At 31.4% G+C, this 19,348-nt stretch overlaps 1 protein-coding gene and 1 long non-coding RNA gene across 8 annotated transcripts; one reads left to right on the top strand and one right to left on the bottom strand.

The window, feature by feature from the left end:
• Positions 1-194: 194 nt before the first annotated feature.
• LOC124829704 (rust resistance kinase Lr10-like) lies at positions 195-12,140 on the top strand. Of its 2 annotated transcripts, XM_047303269.2 has the most exons (4): positions 249-473; positions 551-1,061; positions 1,325-1,357; positions 10,927-12,140. In XM_047303269.2, the coding sequence occupies exons 1-4, from the start codon at positions 390-392 to the stop codon at positions 12,042-12,044; spliced, it is 1,746 nt and encodes a 581-aa protein (XP_047159225.1). In that variant the 5' UTR covers positions 249-389; the 3' UTR covers positions 12,045-12,140. The 2 variants fall into 2 exon arrangements, with proteins under 2 accessions (XP_087956366.1, XP_047159225.1); XM_088100240.1 differs by having other exon boundaries at positions 195-1,061.
• A 1,027-nt stretch (positions 12,141-13,167) lies between these two features.
• On the bottom strand, positions 13,168-16,910 carry LOC124829705 (uncharacterized). 6 transcript variants are annotated; one of them, XR_015782556.1, is made up of 6 exons: positions 16,615-16,906; positions 16,104-16,439; positions 15,898-16,005; positions 14,783-15,618; positions 14,075-14,359; positions 13,168-13,534 (listed from the first exon to the last, which is right to left on the bottom strand). It is a non-coding gene; the product is annotated as an uncharacterized LOC124829705 (long non-coding RNA). The 6 variants fall into 6 exon arrangements; XR_015782557.1 differs by lacking the exon at positions 13,168-13,534 and having other exon boundaries at positions 13,858-14,359; positions 16,104-16,202; positions 16,281-16,439; positions 16,615-16,910; XR_015782561.1 differs by lacking the exon at positions 13,168-13,534 and having other exon boundaries at positions 13,858-14,359; positions 16,104-16,141; positions 16,281-16,439; positions 16,615-16,910.
• Between the last annotated feature and the right edge of the window lie 2,438 nt (positions 16,911-19,348).

The raw sequence follows: 19,348 nt of genomic DNA, 5'->3' as shown, positions 1-19,348 counted from the left end.
TACTTAACACAAGTAATTAAACATTTGTTTTATTAAAATCATTAGTGGAAACCAGATAGAAAAGGGATCAACGCGTCAATGTTGTGTCCACTTATTTATATATATATATATATATATATATATATATATAGTGACAGTCTGTGTTGTTTTAAATATTGCAAATGTTTTTTTGATAACTTTCTAACAATCATTTACGTGGTAGTTTCCGTTTCAATATATATTATAAAAAAGTTGTTAAAAGTTGTTAAATGTCATGTTATGTTTCTTTAAATATAACTATGATCTGTATGACTTCAAATCCAAATTCGATTCTATCAGAAACAGTTTGGACAAGATGTGGAGAGAGACAACATCGTTGGTGGTACTGCTACTTCTAGTACACAGAAGTCATGGTGGTTGTCTTCCTTCTTCCTGTGGCAACATCACCAACATCACTTATCCATTTCGATTTAAAGGCGACCCAGAGAAGTGCGGTAAGGAAAGTTACGAGCTTCGTTGTGAAAATAATGTTACGGTGTTGTATCTGAACTCTGCACAATTCCATGTTCAGGCCATCAACTACAACAACTACACCGTCAGAGTGGTTGACCCTACAATTCAACACCACAACTGCTCCTCCCTTCCTCTCCGTTCTCTCTCTCGCTCCAATTTCTCTGATACTTACACTTACCCCACGGATCTATACCAAGTTGGTTTAAGAGATTATCGTAATTGGGAATCTCTGAGTTTCGAGCATATAGTGTTTTTGAATTGTAACCATTCAGTGAGAGAGAATGAGAAGTATGTGGAGACTGGAGAGTGCGTGAAGTGGGATTCCAAGGGCTATGCATATGCAGTTGGTGGTGACCTAAAAGCTGAGGACTTTGAAGTTGGGTGTGACGTAAAGCTTGTTGCTCCAACATCTTTGAGAACTTTGAATAACCATTCCTACAATTCCATGCACAGGGGATTGGCCTATGGATTTGAGATTTCATGGCTGAAACTCGCCTGTCATAAACATTGTCCACTCTCACAAAGCAGTTGCTATTTCGACTATTCTAGCCAGAAGTTCAAATGCTTTGGTGAGATATCCTAAACCAAATTTCAGACATACATATTTATCTTTATTTCAAGTTCATGATTATTGATGAAACTTTGTTCTATTTATTCAAATAATTTTTAGGTTTATATTTTACCTGTACTTGTAGAACTCGAGCTTCTGTAAAGAAAACTTCATTCATCATAGCTTTATGAAATTAGGCAAATAGAATTCTTGGTAGAATAGTAGTCGTGATCAACAGTATTCTGAAATTTATATTTCTTTCTTTTTTGGGGTGATATATAGGTATACTGGAAGAGCTGACACTCCAGGCATCAAGTAAGAATATCTTATCATCTTAATTTACCTATGTTTTTAACTATATTGATAATAATAATAATAATAATAATAATATGTGTACGGGTAACATAAAGAGGGTAATAAATGATGAATAATGCCATTACTTAATACTTTAGAGTATTTTTATATTTAATTGATTTTTTATAATGTCTTTTATGGAATAATAATGTTGGCAAATAGGTGATAGTTCAAGAGTTTATCATCTATTTTTTTGCATTTGTCACAATGTTTATTTGAAAAAATTGTAGAAATTGTATTTTTTTCCGTCAACATACTTCTTAAGAGAATTGCCGTTCTTCGTTTGCATTGAGGTGTATGACGACGTAACTTTTCCTAAACAGAACAGAACAGGTTTCTTTCTTCTTGAATTGTGAAGTTAGTATATATTAAAATGATAAAATTTAAATTTATTTTTCTTCGATTAGGTTGTTTCTCGAACTTTTTTCGAGTTTATTTATCATCTGCCATATTTGTTTATCACAAATGTCTTCGCCTCATAATTACAAATTCCTTTCTATTAGTATCTTTAATAATGATGTGAGTGATAAGCCTACACAGCATCTATTCTAAAATTTCTCTTACAAGTCCATGCTCTTATTGAGATTATTTATAACTTTTTTAATCTTTTGATATCTTTATTAGAAAGTGGTTTTAAGTCTAATTCAAGTCTACAAAACCGGCTTGTATGGTGAGCTTTGCACTCCACTTATATATTATAATTTGGCTTTATCTCTAGTCAATGTGGGACTTCCAATACACCTCCTTCACGCTGAGGTATAGACATCTGGAGCGTGAGAGTAAAATTAATGGGTGGTCCGATAGTGGCCTGAAAACGAGTGGAACAGAATGCCCACATAGATCTCGCTAAGATAGACTCTAAACATGACTCTGATACTATATTAGAAAGTGATTTTAAGCCTAACTAAACTCCACAAAATCGGCTTGTATGATGAGGTTTGTACCACACTTATATATTATAATTTAGCCTTATCTCTAGTCAATATGAGACTTCCAACAATCTTTCTTGAAATGTTTATTGTTCCAACCCTCAACTTACCTCTTTTAAACATTTCAATTTCTCTTTAGTCAAGTATGGCTCTCATCCATGACTCTAAATGGGTTGTGACCCAATCAACCATTCTCATGAAGAACATTGGTCATAAATAATCCTTTCCAAAATTTACTGTGTACTTTCAAGTAATGCATCACATCTATCTCTTGGTAGTATAATTTTGACATTCCTACACTTTTCTTTATCATTTGCACCATACCATTATGAAACTCTTTCCTTCCCAAAATTGGGATGTATTATAACTCCATTTGTATAATTAATTGGTTTAACTTATTTACTAAAAAAATTTAATACATTCCCATGTCTTTTAATAAATAAAAAATTTGTATTAGTATTGGTATAGTTGACGTTAATAGCGTTTAATGTTAGACACTCACTAACACACAGAAATTGCTATTTACGTTACTAAATTTATGACTATAACATGTAGGCAATAGACATAAAAAATATAGGATAACAATTTTGTAAATAAATGATCAATATTTACATCTATAGGTCAAACATAATTTTGTTTAAGAAAACATATAGCGCCATTGAGTCCTTTATTTATATTCATTTCTTTATTCTACACATAGGTCCTTCATGACACACATATCATTCATGTACTTTGTTGAATATGGAGGTGTTCTACGACAATTTTTTTTTAATTATTATCATTAATGTCAGTTACATCAACAAAATTAAATTAATATTCAAATAGATTTCATTTAATCGGCTCAACTATCTCTAAACTCAATCAATTTTAAAATAAGAACAAGTCAAACACTAAACTGTTCTAGTCAAAATCAATTTTAAAATAAGTGATACATATAGTTGACCTTAAAATCAACACTAGTGTACATAGTATTAGGGTTCACTATATGATGCTATTTCTTAGTTAATGTCAGCTTTTAATTATTAGCATTAACTTTTGGCTGACACTAAACATTTTTTGTAGGGTAATAAATTACATAATGTTAACACTGCTAGTCTCTTATGTTATAAGTTTTCTTGTATTTTTTCTCTCTCACACATGTGGTAAAATATTGAAAAAAATTATGAACAAAATTTTGTGTGAGGGTATAGATTTATGGTTCTTTAAGGATTTATTCTAGTGTATTGTGTAAACTCTCTATGTTACAATAAGAATTTTATTAAAAAAAATTTAGGATATCAAACTAGTAACAAACTCTAAAAATAGTAGAAAAAATAAATCCAGAATATTATAAGAAAGAAATTAGAAAAAAAGAGAATAAGAGAGTAGGAGAACGAGAGAAAGTTGGGTGTTTTGGAATAACCACAAAAGCACTACTTATAGAGTGATGAATGGCCCAAGATGCAGATCTTGCTGAAGAAACTGCCCGAAACGGCTTCGCTAACTCTCGAGTCTTGTGGGAGGAGAATTGACCAAGGAGAAAGAAAAACGTTCATCTAGCAATGTTTCTCAACTTTTTCCAGAACGAGTTTTGCAATACTGTTTATAACAATCTCTCACATATTGCAAAAGATAAAACATTAACTAAAGAGATAAAAAAGAAATATTCTGGATTTCAAATGATGTAATGTATTAGAGTTGATATAGCAAACTACATGAACTAGTTCTAGATTGAGAAACTTAACACACACTGCACTTGGTATAACAAGTTATATGAACCAAAGAACTTGACGTGTGTTAGACATTTATCAATCACAATATTACCCCACAATCCTTACTGTTATCATTGTGATGCACTTAGTAGGTCAAACGTGTGTTCAGTATTCATGGGTACTCTAGAGATCATACCAAGATCATATGAAAGCTGCCCTACTCAACACTCATATTGGTGATTTCATCAAGTGTATGCTACAAATCATACACCACTTGTAAGGAATATGAAAATCATTAAAAGCTTTTTTTAAACTAAAATTCTTTTAGCATATAGAATTTTAATTACAAAGTTTAACCTCTCAATAATGCAGTCTCTAGCACTTTCGCACACCATAGGAATTGATATATTTGATTTAAAATCAAATTAGTGTTATCAAAACTAACAAGTGTGACTTTGTTTTTACCCATATGAACCTTTTTCATGGGATCTCCAATCACAAAGGTTGGGTTACCATCAATTGTTTGTTTGTAAGTGGCTTAAGTCTCATTCTCCTCAATGTTTCTAACATCATATTTCTTCCCAAGGATTTAGTAAGAGCATTTGTTAGATTTCGTTCTGATTTCACATAACCAAGGGAAATAGTTCCACTATTTAGTAGCTACTTTAGTAAAGTGTGTCTCAATTGTATATGTTTGTTCTTTCCATTGTAATTTTTGTTTTTAGTTATAGCTATTGTCGATTGGCAATCACAGTGTATTAATACCGATGCTATTGGTTTCATTTCTAGTGGAATGTTCACTAAAAAGTTTTTCAAACAGTCAGCCTCACTACCAGCCATCTCAAGATCAATAAACTCATATTCCATTGTTGATCTTGCAATAATTGTTTGCCTAGCTGATCTCCATGTAATCGCATCTACCCTAAGTGTGAATACACACTAGTGGATTTTGTTTCATATGAATCAGAGATCTAGTTGGCATCATTGTACCCTTTTAGTACAATGAAAAATCCATTATATTCAATGGCAAAATCCATTGAACCTCTTAAGTATCTCATAAGTTTTGCAAGTGCATCCTAGTGTTCTTGATTTAGACATTAAAAGTACCTACTCAGTCTATATACTACATAAGCAATATCAAGTCTAGAAAAACTCATCAAATTCAATAAGCTTCCAATTATATAAGCATACTAAGGTTGAGATATAAATACTCCTATAGTTTTCATTAATTTAGAGTTAACATCATAAGGGGTACTCATAGGTTTGAAGTCATAATACGCAAACTTCTTAAGAAGTTTCTTAATGTATTGTTTTTGGGATAGTAATATACTATCTCCCTTCCTTATGATTTTAACACCTAAAATTACATTGGCTTTACCCATGTCTTTCATTTCAAAGTTCGATCCTAGGAACAATTTATTTCTAGCAACAATCTCATTGCATGTACCAAAAATTAACATGTCATCCACATATAAACATATTACACAATCACCATTTTCAGATTTAGAGTACACACATTTATTAACATCACTAGGTGAAAAACCATCACATAGTAATACATTATCAAGTTTTTCATGTCATCAGTTTGGTGCTTGTTTCAATCCATATAAGGATTTTAAGAGTTTGCATATTTTATTCTCTTGACCAAGTACAACACACTCTTTAGGTTGAGTCATATAAATTTTCTCCTCCAAATCACCATTCTAAAAGGTAATTTTAACATCCATTTGGTGTATCACTAGCTTATGGATAACTGGTAAGGCTAACAACACTTGAATGGAGGAAATCCTAGTCATAAGGGCAAAGGTATCAAAATAATTTATGTTAGGTTTTTAAGTAAAGTTTTTTGCAACTAATCATGCCTTATAATTCTCTATAGATCCATTATGGTGATACTTTTTCTTAAAGATCCACTTACAACCTATGGGGTTTGCTCCATTAGGAAAATCTACTAAGGTCAAAATATTATTTTTCTGAATTGATTCAATTTCAGTCCTAATGGCTTTACCCTACTGTTTTGCCTCAATAGAACTAATAGCTTCTACAAAGCTAGTTAGATAATTATCAATTATATAAGTATAAAAAGCATTACCAAAGGAAGTTTCCTCCCTCTGTCTTTTACTTCTTCTTAAATTCTCACACAAGGCATCACTATTATTATTATCAACAAGTTCAGACGTCTCACTAACCTTTAAGGAAATTACAAGTTCAGAAAACTCAACAATTTTCTTCTCCACCATATAATTACTCTCAAGCATATATAAATCTATAGACAACACTATGTTCAACATAGTCTAAGAACATGCAAGAAAAGGTTTTAGAGCCTATTTTCCTTTTCTTAGGATTGGGTAACATCACCTTAGCTAGGCACCCCCATACTCTTAGATATTTAAGGTGAGGTTGATAACATTTCCACAACTAATAAAGAGTTTTACTAGTTTTCTTATGAGGTATTATATTTTGTAAAAAACAAGTAGTAAGTAGGGTTTCTCCCTAAAGGTTATTAGGTGCACTAGAACTAATAAACATGACATTCATCATTTCCATACCTTCTTTAACACAAAATTCATTAAACAATACATATTCACCACTTTTATCTGATCTAATCCTCTTAATTCTCTTATTTAGTTGATTTTCTACTTCTTCTTTATATGTTAGAAACACATTGAAGGCTTCCTCTTTATATTTGATTATGTAGACTTTGGTGTACATAGAATAATCATCTATAAAGGTTACAAAATTACTTTTACAGCCTCTAGACATGGTTTGTTTTAAATCAACTAGATCTGTATAATTAACCCTAACAATTCAGCTTGACGATCTAGGAAATAACATGTTTTCTTTGTTAGTTTAGATACTAATCATATGTGACATTTACTAATCCGTTTATCATATATATTAAATAATCTTAGTCCACTAGTACAAAAATCGCGTACAACGTCGAATATTTTGGGCTTTTAACAGCGAATTCGCGAACAACGTCATATCAGGAGACGTTGAACTTACGCCGAATTAACGTCAAATTTTGTTAATATACGACGTTAACTTAACATCGAATTTTATTAGTATACGACGTTAAATTAATGTCAAATTTTGTCAATATTCGACGTTAATCAATTTTTTTTAATTAATTGTGATCCTTTTTTACAATTCTACAAGACTTGAAAAGTAAAAAAACAACAAATTTTAGTTTAGTATTTTATAAAGCATGAACTATGAACGTGTAGTGTAGTATCAACAACAAACAATAATAATCAACAACAAACAAGTTCAACTAAACAATGACAACAAACAAGTTCAACTAAACAACAACAACAAACAAGTTCAACAAAAAAAAAAACAAGTTCAACAAATAAGTTCTTCAAAACGAAAACGAAAACTAACTTCAAAAAGTGGGTTCGTTGAAATAAAGTTTCGTTATAGTGAGAGAAAAAACATAATGCGCTTATAAAGGACAAGAACACGAAAATAATCGGTTAAAACAAACAAAAATCATACAAAAAGTAATTAATTAACATGTTGTATCAAATGAAAGAAAGATTACATGTGATGCTCGTCAAACTTCGTTCGAGAAAAGTTTGAGAAGAGAAGGGGGTATCGCGTGCTAAGATAAAGTGAATGAATTTTCAATCTCCCGCTCAAATTTTTATTGAATTCACTAACCTTTTGACGTCGAATTTAAAAGCCATTCGACATATCATTTTACGTCGAATTACAATTCTAAATGACGTTTAATAATTGCATTTATTTACAAAAATGTCACCGCTCGTTTTTAACGTTGGTTATTCAGTGGTTGATGTTGAACGCGTGACATTATATGTTATTTTTGTACTAGTGGTCGTTGTAATTTTATAACATATGAGGAATTCGCATGTCCTAATCTAGCATGTCACTTGTCATGTGAATAAACAATATAAGCAGAAGAACAAGATTTATTAATATTTTCAAAAAATTTGAGTACAAAGAAACATTGATCACAATATTCCTTCTCCACAAAAACATTATCTTTTGCTATTACAATCTTGTTAGACTTGAATGACACTTTAACCCCTATTTTTTTCAATAATGCTACAAAGATTAAATTAGTTCTGATTGATGGCACACGTAACACATCATTCAAGGCTAGAGTGTTTCCAAATATGAGCTTGAGAAGAACTTTCCCTTTTTCCATCACACGAGTTGTCTTGGAATCACCAAGGTAAACATGTTCTTCTCCACTCCCTACACTAGTGTAGGAGGTAAAGGAACTTTTATTTGCGTAAACATGTCTGGTATCACCAAAGTCTACCACTTACTTGCTCACATTGGTCATCAAATTTACTTAAAAAGACAATAGTAATAATATCATCTCCTTCATCTATATTTACTCTAGGAGGATTGTCGTTTCTTATTCTACGTCTGCATTGTGGTGCGTCTGATTTTCCACACATGAAACAATTTCCTTTCTTTCTAGAAGTGGGGTTAGATCCATTAGGGTGAGATTTTTGAAAATTATTTTTTCTTTTGTGATCAGGTTTGTGTTCATATCCTTTTAGAGCATATATGTCTTTTATCATATTTGCTTTTGCAAACAAAGCTTTGGCCCTTACAGTAACACACTCTTTTCTATTGGTATTTTCAATAATTATGTCTATGATGAGCTCTGGAAGTGACATATGATTGTCTCTATCTTTCAGCTGTTGTTTATAATCAGTCCAAGATGACGATAATTTCTCGATCAGAAGTTCTAAAACAAATTCATCGGGTAGAAGAATGTTATTCTCTTTGATATACTAATTAATTTGAGACTTTATATCCTTATCTTCAATCATATGCCAGTGGTAGTAATTCCCAATGATGAATTTTTGTCTGACGACATCTTCAACAGTGTATTTGAGAATCAAAATGTCTTTTGCTTCCTTATAGAAACAATACACATAACATAAATCATTAGAAAGTGCACTAAGTAAAGTATGTCTGCATACCTTGTTTGCATGAATCAAATATTCAACTTGTTTTGAATTTGAAGTTAGACTAAAGTCAGGTTTTGGAGATGAAAGAGCAAAAGAAACTTTATAGATGTATAAAAGGATAGACACACGTTCTTGCCAATACTAGAAATTCTAATCAGAGAAGACTTCGATTTTTGACACATCTGGAAAAGGTTTTGCGAAGACCATCTAAGTTTTAGAAACAATTATTTGACTCTGTAGGTTTGCGATGTTGGTATCAACCATAAGTCCTCAAGATTATTGTAAAATATTGACAACAATCACGAACAAAATTTTCTGAGGTGTGTAGATCCATTGTCCTTAAGAATTTATCCATGGTGTGTTGTGCAATCCCCAAAATACAACATGAACTTTCCAAAAAATTTCTGAGATATCAAAACTAGCAAAAAAAACTCTAAAAAGAGTAAAAATAACAAACCCAAAATATAAAAAAAATTCGTAGTATACGAAATCATATTAGTGAATGATTTCATAATAATATAATGATTTAATTAATAATTTAATTCTTATATTTAGATTGAGATCAATGATTATTTTTTATATTTAATTTAATTCCTATATTTATTAAAATTGATTTAATATGGTCTCATTTGTTAATATAGTTAAATTGGCTAACGATAGAGGGAAACTTAAAACATAATTGAAAGGGGTGGGTATTTGTTTGCTAAGGTGGAAGTTTTCCTTTTTTAGGATAGATTTTAACCGCTTTCTTTAATCTATCTCCTTTTTCAGATTCAGATGCCAAACTGTAAAAATGAAAAACTCCAATTGCATCACCAATAACACCAGTGAAAAAATTGAATCTACTGTCCAAAACATCATAAATCTCATAAAGTTATTAGGATAAACTTAAATGTAAGAGAAGTAAATGGGTTATTTATTTGTTTAGGAGATTTGTCAGTTTTGGAGTACAAGGGTAAGTAGTTTAATGCAGGGAGTATTAGGGAGTATTAGGCAATAATAGGTACTAATGGAGTCTCAGCGGTAGAGTTTATGGATTGGAAATGAAAAGTCAAATGTAAGTCTATAAACTATAAGTGTCTAATTGAGATTCAATGTAGGACACACATAAGCAAATTCAAATAATTCTAAGTGAATTTCATTTTACTAACAAATTGGCATCATAACTTGAGAGTCGTTCGAGTGAAAAGACCTAGAGAAAATTTGAGCATTTGAGTGTTTGAAAAAGAAAGAGTGAGAGATGGCCAACCTTGTTAACCATGTGTCATTACCTCAATTGACAAAGAAAGTCAACTTTGATAATTGGAATATGCAGATGAAGACTCTTTTTGAATCTCAAGATGTGTGAGATGTAGTTAAGAATGGTACAAAGAGCTAGCAGAAAATAAGAACAAACAATTGTCCAAGTTTTTGCATTAAGAAAAACACAAACGAGGTATAAATTAGTTTTATATATATTATACCGAACTATGGACAAATCTGCCTCAACCATTACCAACGAACTCATCGAAGGATATATACTTTGGTAATTATTATCCTTTGGTAATTACCGATGATTAATATCCGTCAATAATTAGTACCGATAGAGTTTTTTTCAACGCATATAAATCATTGAGAATTCGTTGATAATTATTATTATTGACAAATTTTGATTCTTTTCGACGGATTGGTAATGCCATATTTTTTAGTGTAGTTAATTTGTTTTATGCATAGTTAATACAATTTACTTAAATATATTATCTTCAACCGACTTATATACTTGCTTTAGAGATTTTTCTTTTGCAATCTTGCATAGGAAAGGAATGCGTACAATATCAAATTTAAGTTTGTTTTTTAATATGCTGAATGGATTTTTTTTCTTTAAAATTAATACATTATTCCATTCTAAATTTAGTATGTAATGAAATTGTTCTTTACCTATCATGATGTTTATTTACCAAAAAAAAGTGTTGTTACAGGAATTTCCCTACTTATCATCATGGCATGGGCTTGCAAAATTGTGTTTGGGGTGCCACTGATTGTTGCACTTGTGATATGTAAATGGAGGAAAAGACGTGCATCAATGTTTGAAAATATTGAAAATTACCTTGAACACAATCAGTTAGCACCTATCAGATACTCATACAAGGAAATTAAGAAGATGACGAAAAGTTTCAAAGAGAAGTTAGGTGAAGGAGGATTTGGCTCTGTGTTTAAGGGAAAGTTGCGCAGTGGATCTTCTGTGGCAATCAAAATGTTATCCAGATCCAAAGGAAATGGACAAGATTTTATCAATGAAGTTGGAACCATTGGAAGAATACATCATCAAAATGTGGTACAGTTAATTGGATTTTGTGTTAGTGGCTCAAAGCGCGCTCTTGTGTATGAATTGATGTCCAATGGTTCTCTTGATAAACTTATATTTTCAAAAGAAGGAAGTGCACAATTAAGCTATGAAAAGATATACAATATATCAGTTGGAGTGGCTCGTGGGATTTCTTATCTTCATCATGGATGTGAGATGAAGATTTTGCATTTTGATATCAAACCACATAACATCTTACTAGATGAAAACTTTATCCCAAAGATTTCCGACTTTGGATTGGCAAAGTTATATCCAGTAGAAAACAGCATTGTCTCAGTGACTGCAGCAAGAGGAACCATTGGATATATGGCTCCAGAATTGTTCTACAATAATGTTGGAGGAATTTCTCATAAGGCTGATGTTTATAGTTTTGGAATGCTTTTGATGGAGATGGCAAGCAAGAGGAAGAACCTAAATCCTCATGCGGATAGATCAAGTCAAATTTACTTTCCATTTTGGATCTATGATCGTATTAGAGAAGAGGAAGATATAGATATACAAGATTTGACTGAAGAGGAAAAGAAAATAACAAAGAAGATGATCATAGTTGCACTTTGGTGTATACAATTGAAACCAAATAATCGTCCCTCAATGAATAGAGTGGTAAAAATGCTTGAAGGAAATATTGAAGACCTCGAAATACCTCCAAAATCTACTTTATATCCTGATGAAATGAATATAGATGATCAAACAATAAACTCAAAGTCCACAGACTTCGACACATTCTCTTAAGTAATTCATGTAAGCTGCAACTATGCAGCTAATCCTTTAATGAAGCATGCTATTTGACAATTCATAATAAAGTTTTATTGTGCCTATTCAACATTATTATTTTAAGTAGAAGTTCGTCTATAATATTCTTTACTTGCTTTTCCTTATTAACTATTTTACTTCTCAAGAGTTAGAAAAAAAAGCCAACTAAATTTATTCTTTTTTATCGAAGTTTCCAAATAAGGAATCGTTAACTCATTCTATTTGAATATACATGACAACATTCTACAATTTTAATGTAAGACAATACTTGTTTTTTTCTATTTTTCATGTATGTCGGATTGCTATACTTTTCTTAATTGCCTAAGAGTAATATTTAGTAAGGTTTTATCCATATAATATGCATTTAAATGGTTTTTTTTTTAAGAAAATAGAAAATTTAAATTATTTTATGACAACTTTGTTTTTATATTGAAGAGTTTATTTTGATGATAAACTAAATGTTTTCATAAATTACTACTGAAAATAAAATGAATCAGTTATCTCAATAAGGTTATGTAAGTCGTACGAAACTTTGTCATAAAAACATATTTTTTTTATAAATAAAATTAACATTTTTTTGGTATTAAATGTCTTTTATTTGATGTAAAAACCTAAATTTTATGTTTGGGTCAATTTTAAGGATATTAGTTTGAGAAGTGTACCACTAAAAAAGTTTACAATTTTTTCGGGATTATTTTTTTCGTTTCCGAGGTTTTAACCTCAGAAAATGCATTACCCGCGATTTAGAAGATCTCTGGAAAAGCTGGGTGACTAAATAATTATCGGAGATTTTGCAAAAATCATCGTTATTAGCGGGGTTTTGCAAAAATCTATCAGCGGGGGTTTTGCATGCCGGTATTTGCAAAATTTTGGAAAACCATTTATCATTTCCTTCTTTTTCTCTTACTACGTTATTCACCCTTTTACTAATCCACTCATTCTATTAATTGAATGATAAGTAAATCAATTTGCATCTTTTCTATTCCTGATGCAAAAGGAGGTCACACACAGATTTCTGCACTTAACCTTTTACACATATTTGATTTAGTTTCTCCCTCTTTAACTTTGGTTTAATCGGTGACACATAACTAATATTTCATGATTTCATATTCCTAATGGAAAAGCTATATCGGTATATAAATATTGAAAATAAAGCAAATAATTGCCCCAATGAAACGACCCTTAGGGCAAAAGAAAATAATTTTGCAATATATTAATTAAATTACTGTAGGCAATGAGAAGGCAAGAAGAACCTCTGCCTCTTATTTCTGCTCAGAGTCAATTGATACTTCATCAATTTCAGTTGGAACTGTGAAAGCTCTGCTAACATCCATGGCCTTTTTCTTTAGATCTTTGACATGGTCTATCACACTCTCTAGTAAAGCTGCCTTGTCCATATGAACGGTTGTGAAGAGCTTTAGAATTATGTTTTGCCATGTAAGAAATATCCCATTGGATGCAGTCATGTGCTGGATAGAAAAAACATGACATGTAACATATTTTTTATTGAAATAGAACAAGGTTTAGAAGGATGAGAGGTTGTAACATTCCAATATATAATAATAGGAATCAAACTGAAATGCGCCTTATCAAGTCAATTTCGAATAATAAAATGGCTCTCTAACTTCAAATTTATTCCACTGTCACATGTATATTTCAAAAGATGAAATATACGTGGAGACTGGCTTAGGAATTGATGAGGATGATCCATTCCTTGTTTGGCAGCTTTAGGAAAGCACTTAAAGATACTAGCATATCAATACAGACACAACTAAAAGGGTGGCAGGTGATATTTGCATCCTCAAAACTTCATACATTGCATATCAATACAAACACAACTAATTGTTCATACATAAAATTTAATAGAAATATGTTCAATACTAAAAATTAAAGAAAAAAATATCTAATTTTCTTCATCTTTGTTACATTAACAGTTTAGCATGATTCCTTGATCATATACCTAATATATCATAATAGTTAGTCGATTATATATTAAAAAAAAAACATACAAATAAATGGAGAGCTATGTGGTGGGCCTTTTCCTCCATGTTCATTGGACAACTCACATGATTTCCCTCAATCGTTCAAGCAGGGTCTTGCCACAAGCTATTTTCAGTGACTTCTGTTATTGTCATTTACATGTCCTACTGTGCACCTTGGCAACAATGCTACAGAATTAGCAAGAACTTTTTGGTCCATTGCTGGGAGAAAGACACGTACTCAAGCTCCTGCCGAACACGAATTGCAACCTCTTCAGTTGCAGGAGAAAGTCGTCAAAGAGGTGCTTTCTATCCCTACCATATATGTCTCAGGATCAAGTTTCTTTTGTTTTCAAGATATATTCATAAAACAAATAAACAACCAATAATTATATAAAAACTAATTTACTGGACCAAGTAAGCAAACAAATAATCCATTCTAATTATAACACTTAAATCATAACAAATATATCTGGAACAAAGACAAAATAGGCATAGGTACTGCATGCAGAGGGCACCTCGTGTCTATTGTTGATTAAGGAGGTTATTGGTGGAGGTTTCTAAGAGTCTAAAGGCAGAGCTAGTGATGTTTTTATTTGAACAGAGCTAGTGATGCTTAAAACTATATGAGTAATTAAAAAATATATATTAAACCGCAAAAATCTTTAACGGAAATGAATTTTAGTATGAACTTGCATATTAATATGAATTTTGTGTTTAAGTAGAAATGAAGGTTACCTTCGATGTTGACTCGCCCTTTCGAGAGAGAATCTTCAGTTTCAGCCGTGAATCGATTGAGAAGTTGAAAGGCTCAGTGAACAACAGTAGGAAAATATTTGGAACAAAGAAGGAGGAGGTGGACGTTGAGTTAATGGTCAAGCTGAGCAATGACACAGAATTGAAAATGGTCGCAGTGGACGAAACAACAGAGATTTCTTCGTTTCAGGCCTTATGCTTTATGCATATCTATATTTGTTTCACATGTAAGAATGTTCAAAGAAAGGCATGGAATGAGTCAAAGTAACATGTTAAATGCACTGTGCAAGTTGATCGCTGAAGTGATTAGAGTAGGTGGAGTGCGTATAACAGCCCAAGCAACGTATGAATCAAGTAATTGTCAGCAATGACAATGGGCTCAAATGGAGGAAAAGCAACAATAAAGGGGTGTTACAGAATTGTAATAATCACAGATGGCGCAACCAAAAACCTTGACTAATATCACACTAGATAGATGATAATGTGAGATATGCTCGAGGTGTTGGTGTCATTACATATGGGACTTAGGAAGTGAATACAGAGTCTAGACTGCAATGAGATAAAGATGGGAGGAAGACTGCACCTGGGACAAATATAAAAACAAAACTGCAGCTGACCATAGATAGAACAAGACTTTATCTGGGAAAAAGATAAGGTTCAAATAACATCTGACAGAGATGAAGAAAGCAAATACAATTATCAAGCAAGAAAACAAGCCAAGAGAAGGTTTCAAACAACAGGGTTGGATCAAACCGCCAACAGTAAAGGTGGCAAAGAACATAAGGTAGCACCTGGTGCTCCCAGCTGGCTTGAGTATTCTGAAATTGTAGGCAACAAGAAATAGGAGTGAAGAACAAAATAGACTCTGAATATTAAACAAAATAGAAGATTAATGTTTTTAGTCTTTGTACGTTCTCATGTTGTCAATTAAGAATAATGTTTTCTTAAAGCTACATAATGAAACATTATTCTTTTTATGTTCTATAGACATAATGGTGGCATCAACTCCAATAATCAAAACCAATCATTTTATGTTCTATAGACATATGAAACCAAGAAATTAAACCAATAGAACCTTATTATGATATGAAATGTACCTATTGCCTGGCGTTCTGGGTGAGCCTCAAGCCAATGTTGTTCACACTGAATGTTGAAAAGAGCTCGTTCTAACTTTACTATCTCTTCAAACAAAGGAGTTAAATGCTCTGCAAAGATGAACATGTAAACATTAAGTCACCAATTCAGGAGGATCCACAGTTGCAAAAATGTATGAAATTAATTAATCAGTTCATGTATGTCTCACCATCTTTTAAATGATGATAAAAAAACTCAACGTGGTTACTGTGGACATCAAAATCAATTGTTTCATGATAGGGAGACCATTTGTTGAAGCAGAAGCGATCTTCGAGCCACAAATTCGAATATTTCGCTTGTCACGTCAAGAAAAAAAACAAGGACATACACGGGTTAGCTCTCATACCTGGTTCTGGTTCTTCTCACGGTCAAATCCCTCGTCAACGAAAGCCTTCAAGCTCCTAACACTGTTCACTCCACCTTCACGCTGGAAAGGTTGTTGAGGATGGAAAACAAATTTTAGGTTTAGGTCATGATGGATTTACGAATTGCAGGAGAAGATGAACTGAAAATTGAATCCAATTTAGGGATGGCGAAAATGCAAAACAATGAAGAAGACAATGAACAAAGAAGAGAAGCGAGGTCCATTAACGAATACACAAATGACCGAGATTGCGAATGATGAACACAATGAACGGAGAATAAAAGATAGATCTGGATGATAATTGCGACACACTTACCTTAGGAATTAGGGATTTTAATGGCAAACCGAACAACGATTTCAATGTCAAACCGAACGGTGAGCTCAATGGCACGACGGCAGGGCCAAGAACCGTGATGCACAGGAAGGATTTTAATGGAGCAAGAATTTGATGCACGAGGAAAAATGATTTCGGGGAAGAAGGGTTTCAAAAGCGAAGCTTATGCGGCCAAAGCTAAAGCAAGCTAAGAGGAACGAGGTACCACGAAATTAGGGATTTTAATATCCCTTACCAGCAGTTGAATCCAGAAACTGTCCCAAATGTTTTAAGAAAAAATTAATAGAACGTTTTCTGCGTAGGTAAAACCGCCGAAACTTTATGTAGGTTATTTAAACCGCCAAAAAAAACCTCTAGTAAAAATATATATTTTTGTAGTGTACCAATTATTACTTGTGGTAATAATAATATTGGAATTGTTGAATATCAATTTGCTAATGATAATTAAGTTTGAAATATCTAAAAATCATGATAATAATGATTAATTATAAAATTAACAAAATTCAAAAAATAACCACAGGAGGAAATTTAATTATTATAAAAGCGTTAGTGTTAGAGAATTAACTTAGTATTGTGTCTTATATGTTCTTATTCTTTTCCATTCGTGCAAGTATTACAAGTACCTTTTGATTTAATCAAGGGTTGTTTACTCCTAATTTCTTAAATGATAAAGTTGTTCATTCAATCCATTTGATTCTCAACTTAATGTTTACTCTTTATACTCTCCAAAATCATAATTTTTGCTCCTAAAACATTTATGTACACTAAATCACACAAAACTAAAATAAAAACAATTTATGATAAAAACAAAACCAAATAGTTAATACAATTGTGTGTGCAAATAAACTAATTGATCATACATATATACACAATTTAAACACATCACCTACAAGTTGTTTAAATTTGTAAATTAAACTCCAAAAGTAATTAAAAAATAGGGACTAATGTTAGTCTTGAGTGACTAAAATACTTTAGTCATTGGATAGTTTGAAATTATGGGAAGTAAGTTATAAAATATAAATTGCAAGGAAAGTATAAGAAAAAAAATACATATTTATCGGCTTAACTTACAAAATAAAAAACAAAAAGTTATTTAAAGTTTTAATAGATCTAAGGTCTCTATCTTTAAAATTATTTAAATACAGACTAATTTTAGTTCAAGGAAGTGAATATTTCAAATAATTTAAAATTGTAAGAACTAAACAATAATTTAGTATTTTAAATATTTTAATTTATAGAAACTAAAGTATACTAATCTTATGAAGATTAATTTTTAGGGAAGTTATAAGTAGTGAAAACTATATATGAGATTAATTTTTCTTGTGTTGAATATACATATAAAACATTTTATTTATAATAGAAGAAATATGGACTAAGCCCAAAATAATAATAAGAAATAATAATAAACTAACTAAAAATAAAAGATAAAGATAAAATAAAATAATCTATCTAACACTTCCCCTTAAGTTGGTACATACAAATTATATGTACAAAACTTTTTACTAATATAATTAATAAAGATTTAGTGAAAATATCTATTTCTATACTAGAGTGTCACCAAGTTATTAAGGAATGTAAAGACGACATATAAGACGAAATATCAACCCAAAAGACTCTCTTGGACAACAAATATTGGAGGTTACTTCATATAAATCTCTTTTTAAAAATCATTGTTGAGGAATGCATTATTGAGATTCAGTTGATAAAGAGTCGAACAGAGGTCGACGAACAACTAACAACAGTTGTGGAAAATGAATTGGACAGTGGTAGACTACTGCAAAACCTCAATTATGATGACTTTGACAAAGAAGATTACCATCACCAGTGGACAACGCCCAACAATGACAGCTAACGACAAATTGTAGGGACTAGATTGTATCAGTAACGGATGGTGGCCTGCAATGACTGACAATGATAAACTGCAGGAACTAGATTGTACCACATAGAAACATATTATCCTTCACAGCAAACGATAGTAATGACATCGCACCGATAATAGATAGTGAAGGTGGAAGATATGGTTCTTCAAAAGAATGGTCTCCTTTATTCATAAAAAACGTAGAAACAAACTCTTCCCATAGAAAATATCAATGGACAGAGAAAGCGAAAAGTGGACAATAATGAAAAAGACACTAATACAGAACTAAAATTAAGAGAGTACGACTGAAGTACTCACGCAAGTGTTAAAAGACAAAATTTATAGGATGACCCCGACGATTAAAATGTGGTCACCGATCAAAACTAAAACTCCAACAATAAGAACAATAGACTGCAACCTGCAACAATAGACAACAACGTCATCAACAATGACAATAGATAGCATCATCATGACAATAACGAGTGTAGTGACAAAATCAATAACTTTTTTTTTTCAAAAGAATCTAGACTTTAGATATTATTGACTTTTTAACGAGGAGGAGGTAATAAATCATGTATATATCCTAGGAATGACTTATAAAATATAAAAAATAACAAATTATTGAAAACTGTCGTTTACAGAATAAGTTTGTTTGAAAGTTATATATACGTAATAATTATGTATTTATCCATAGACATGTAAAATATAAAAATAATAAATTATTGAAAAATGTAGTTTGCATATTACCATTTGAGTAGAATATTACAATTCGTTTAAAATGACTTGACGAAGTTTAAAATATATGTATATTCGAATGATGTGATTTGTTTTTGTTCTAATAATTTTATTTATATTTAC

The sequence above is a fragment of the Vigna umbellata genome, chromosome 1 (assembly GCF_029865625.1).
Source record: "Vigna umbellata cultivar VRB3 chromosome 1, Vumbellata_1.0, whole genome shotgun sequence".
Classification (NCBI taxonomy): Eukaryota; Viridiplantae; Streptophyta; class Magnoliopsida; order Fabales; family Fabaceae; genus Vigna; species Vigna umbellata.
This window is presented reverse-complemented; position numbering and strand designations above follow the sequence as displayed.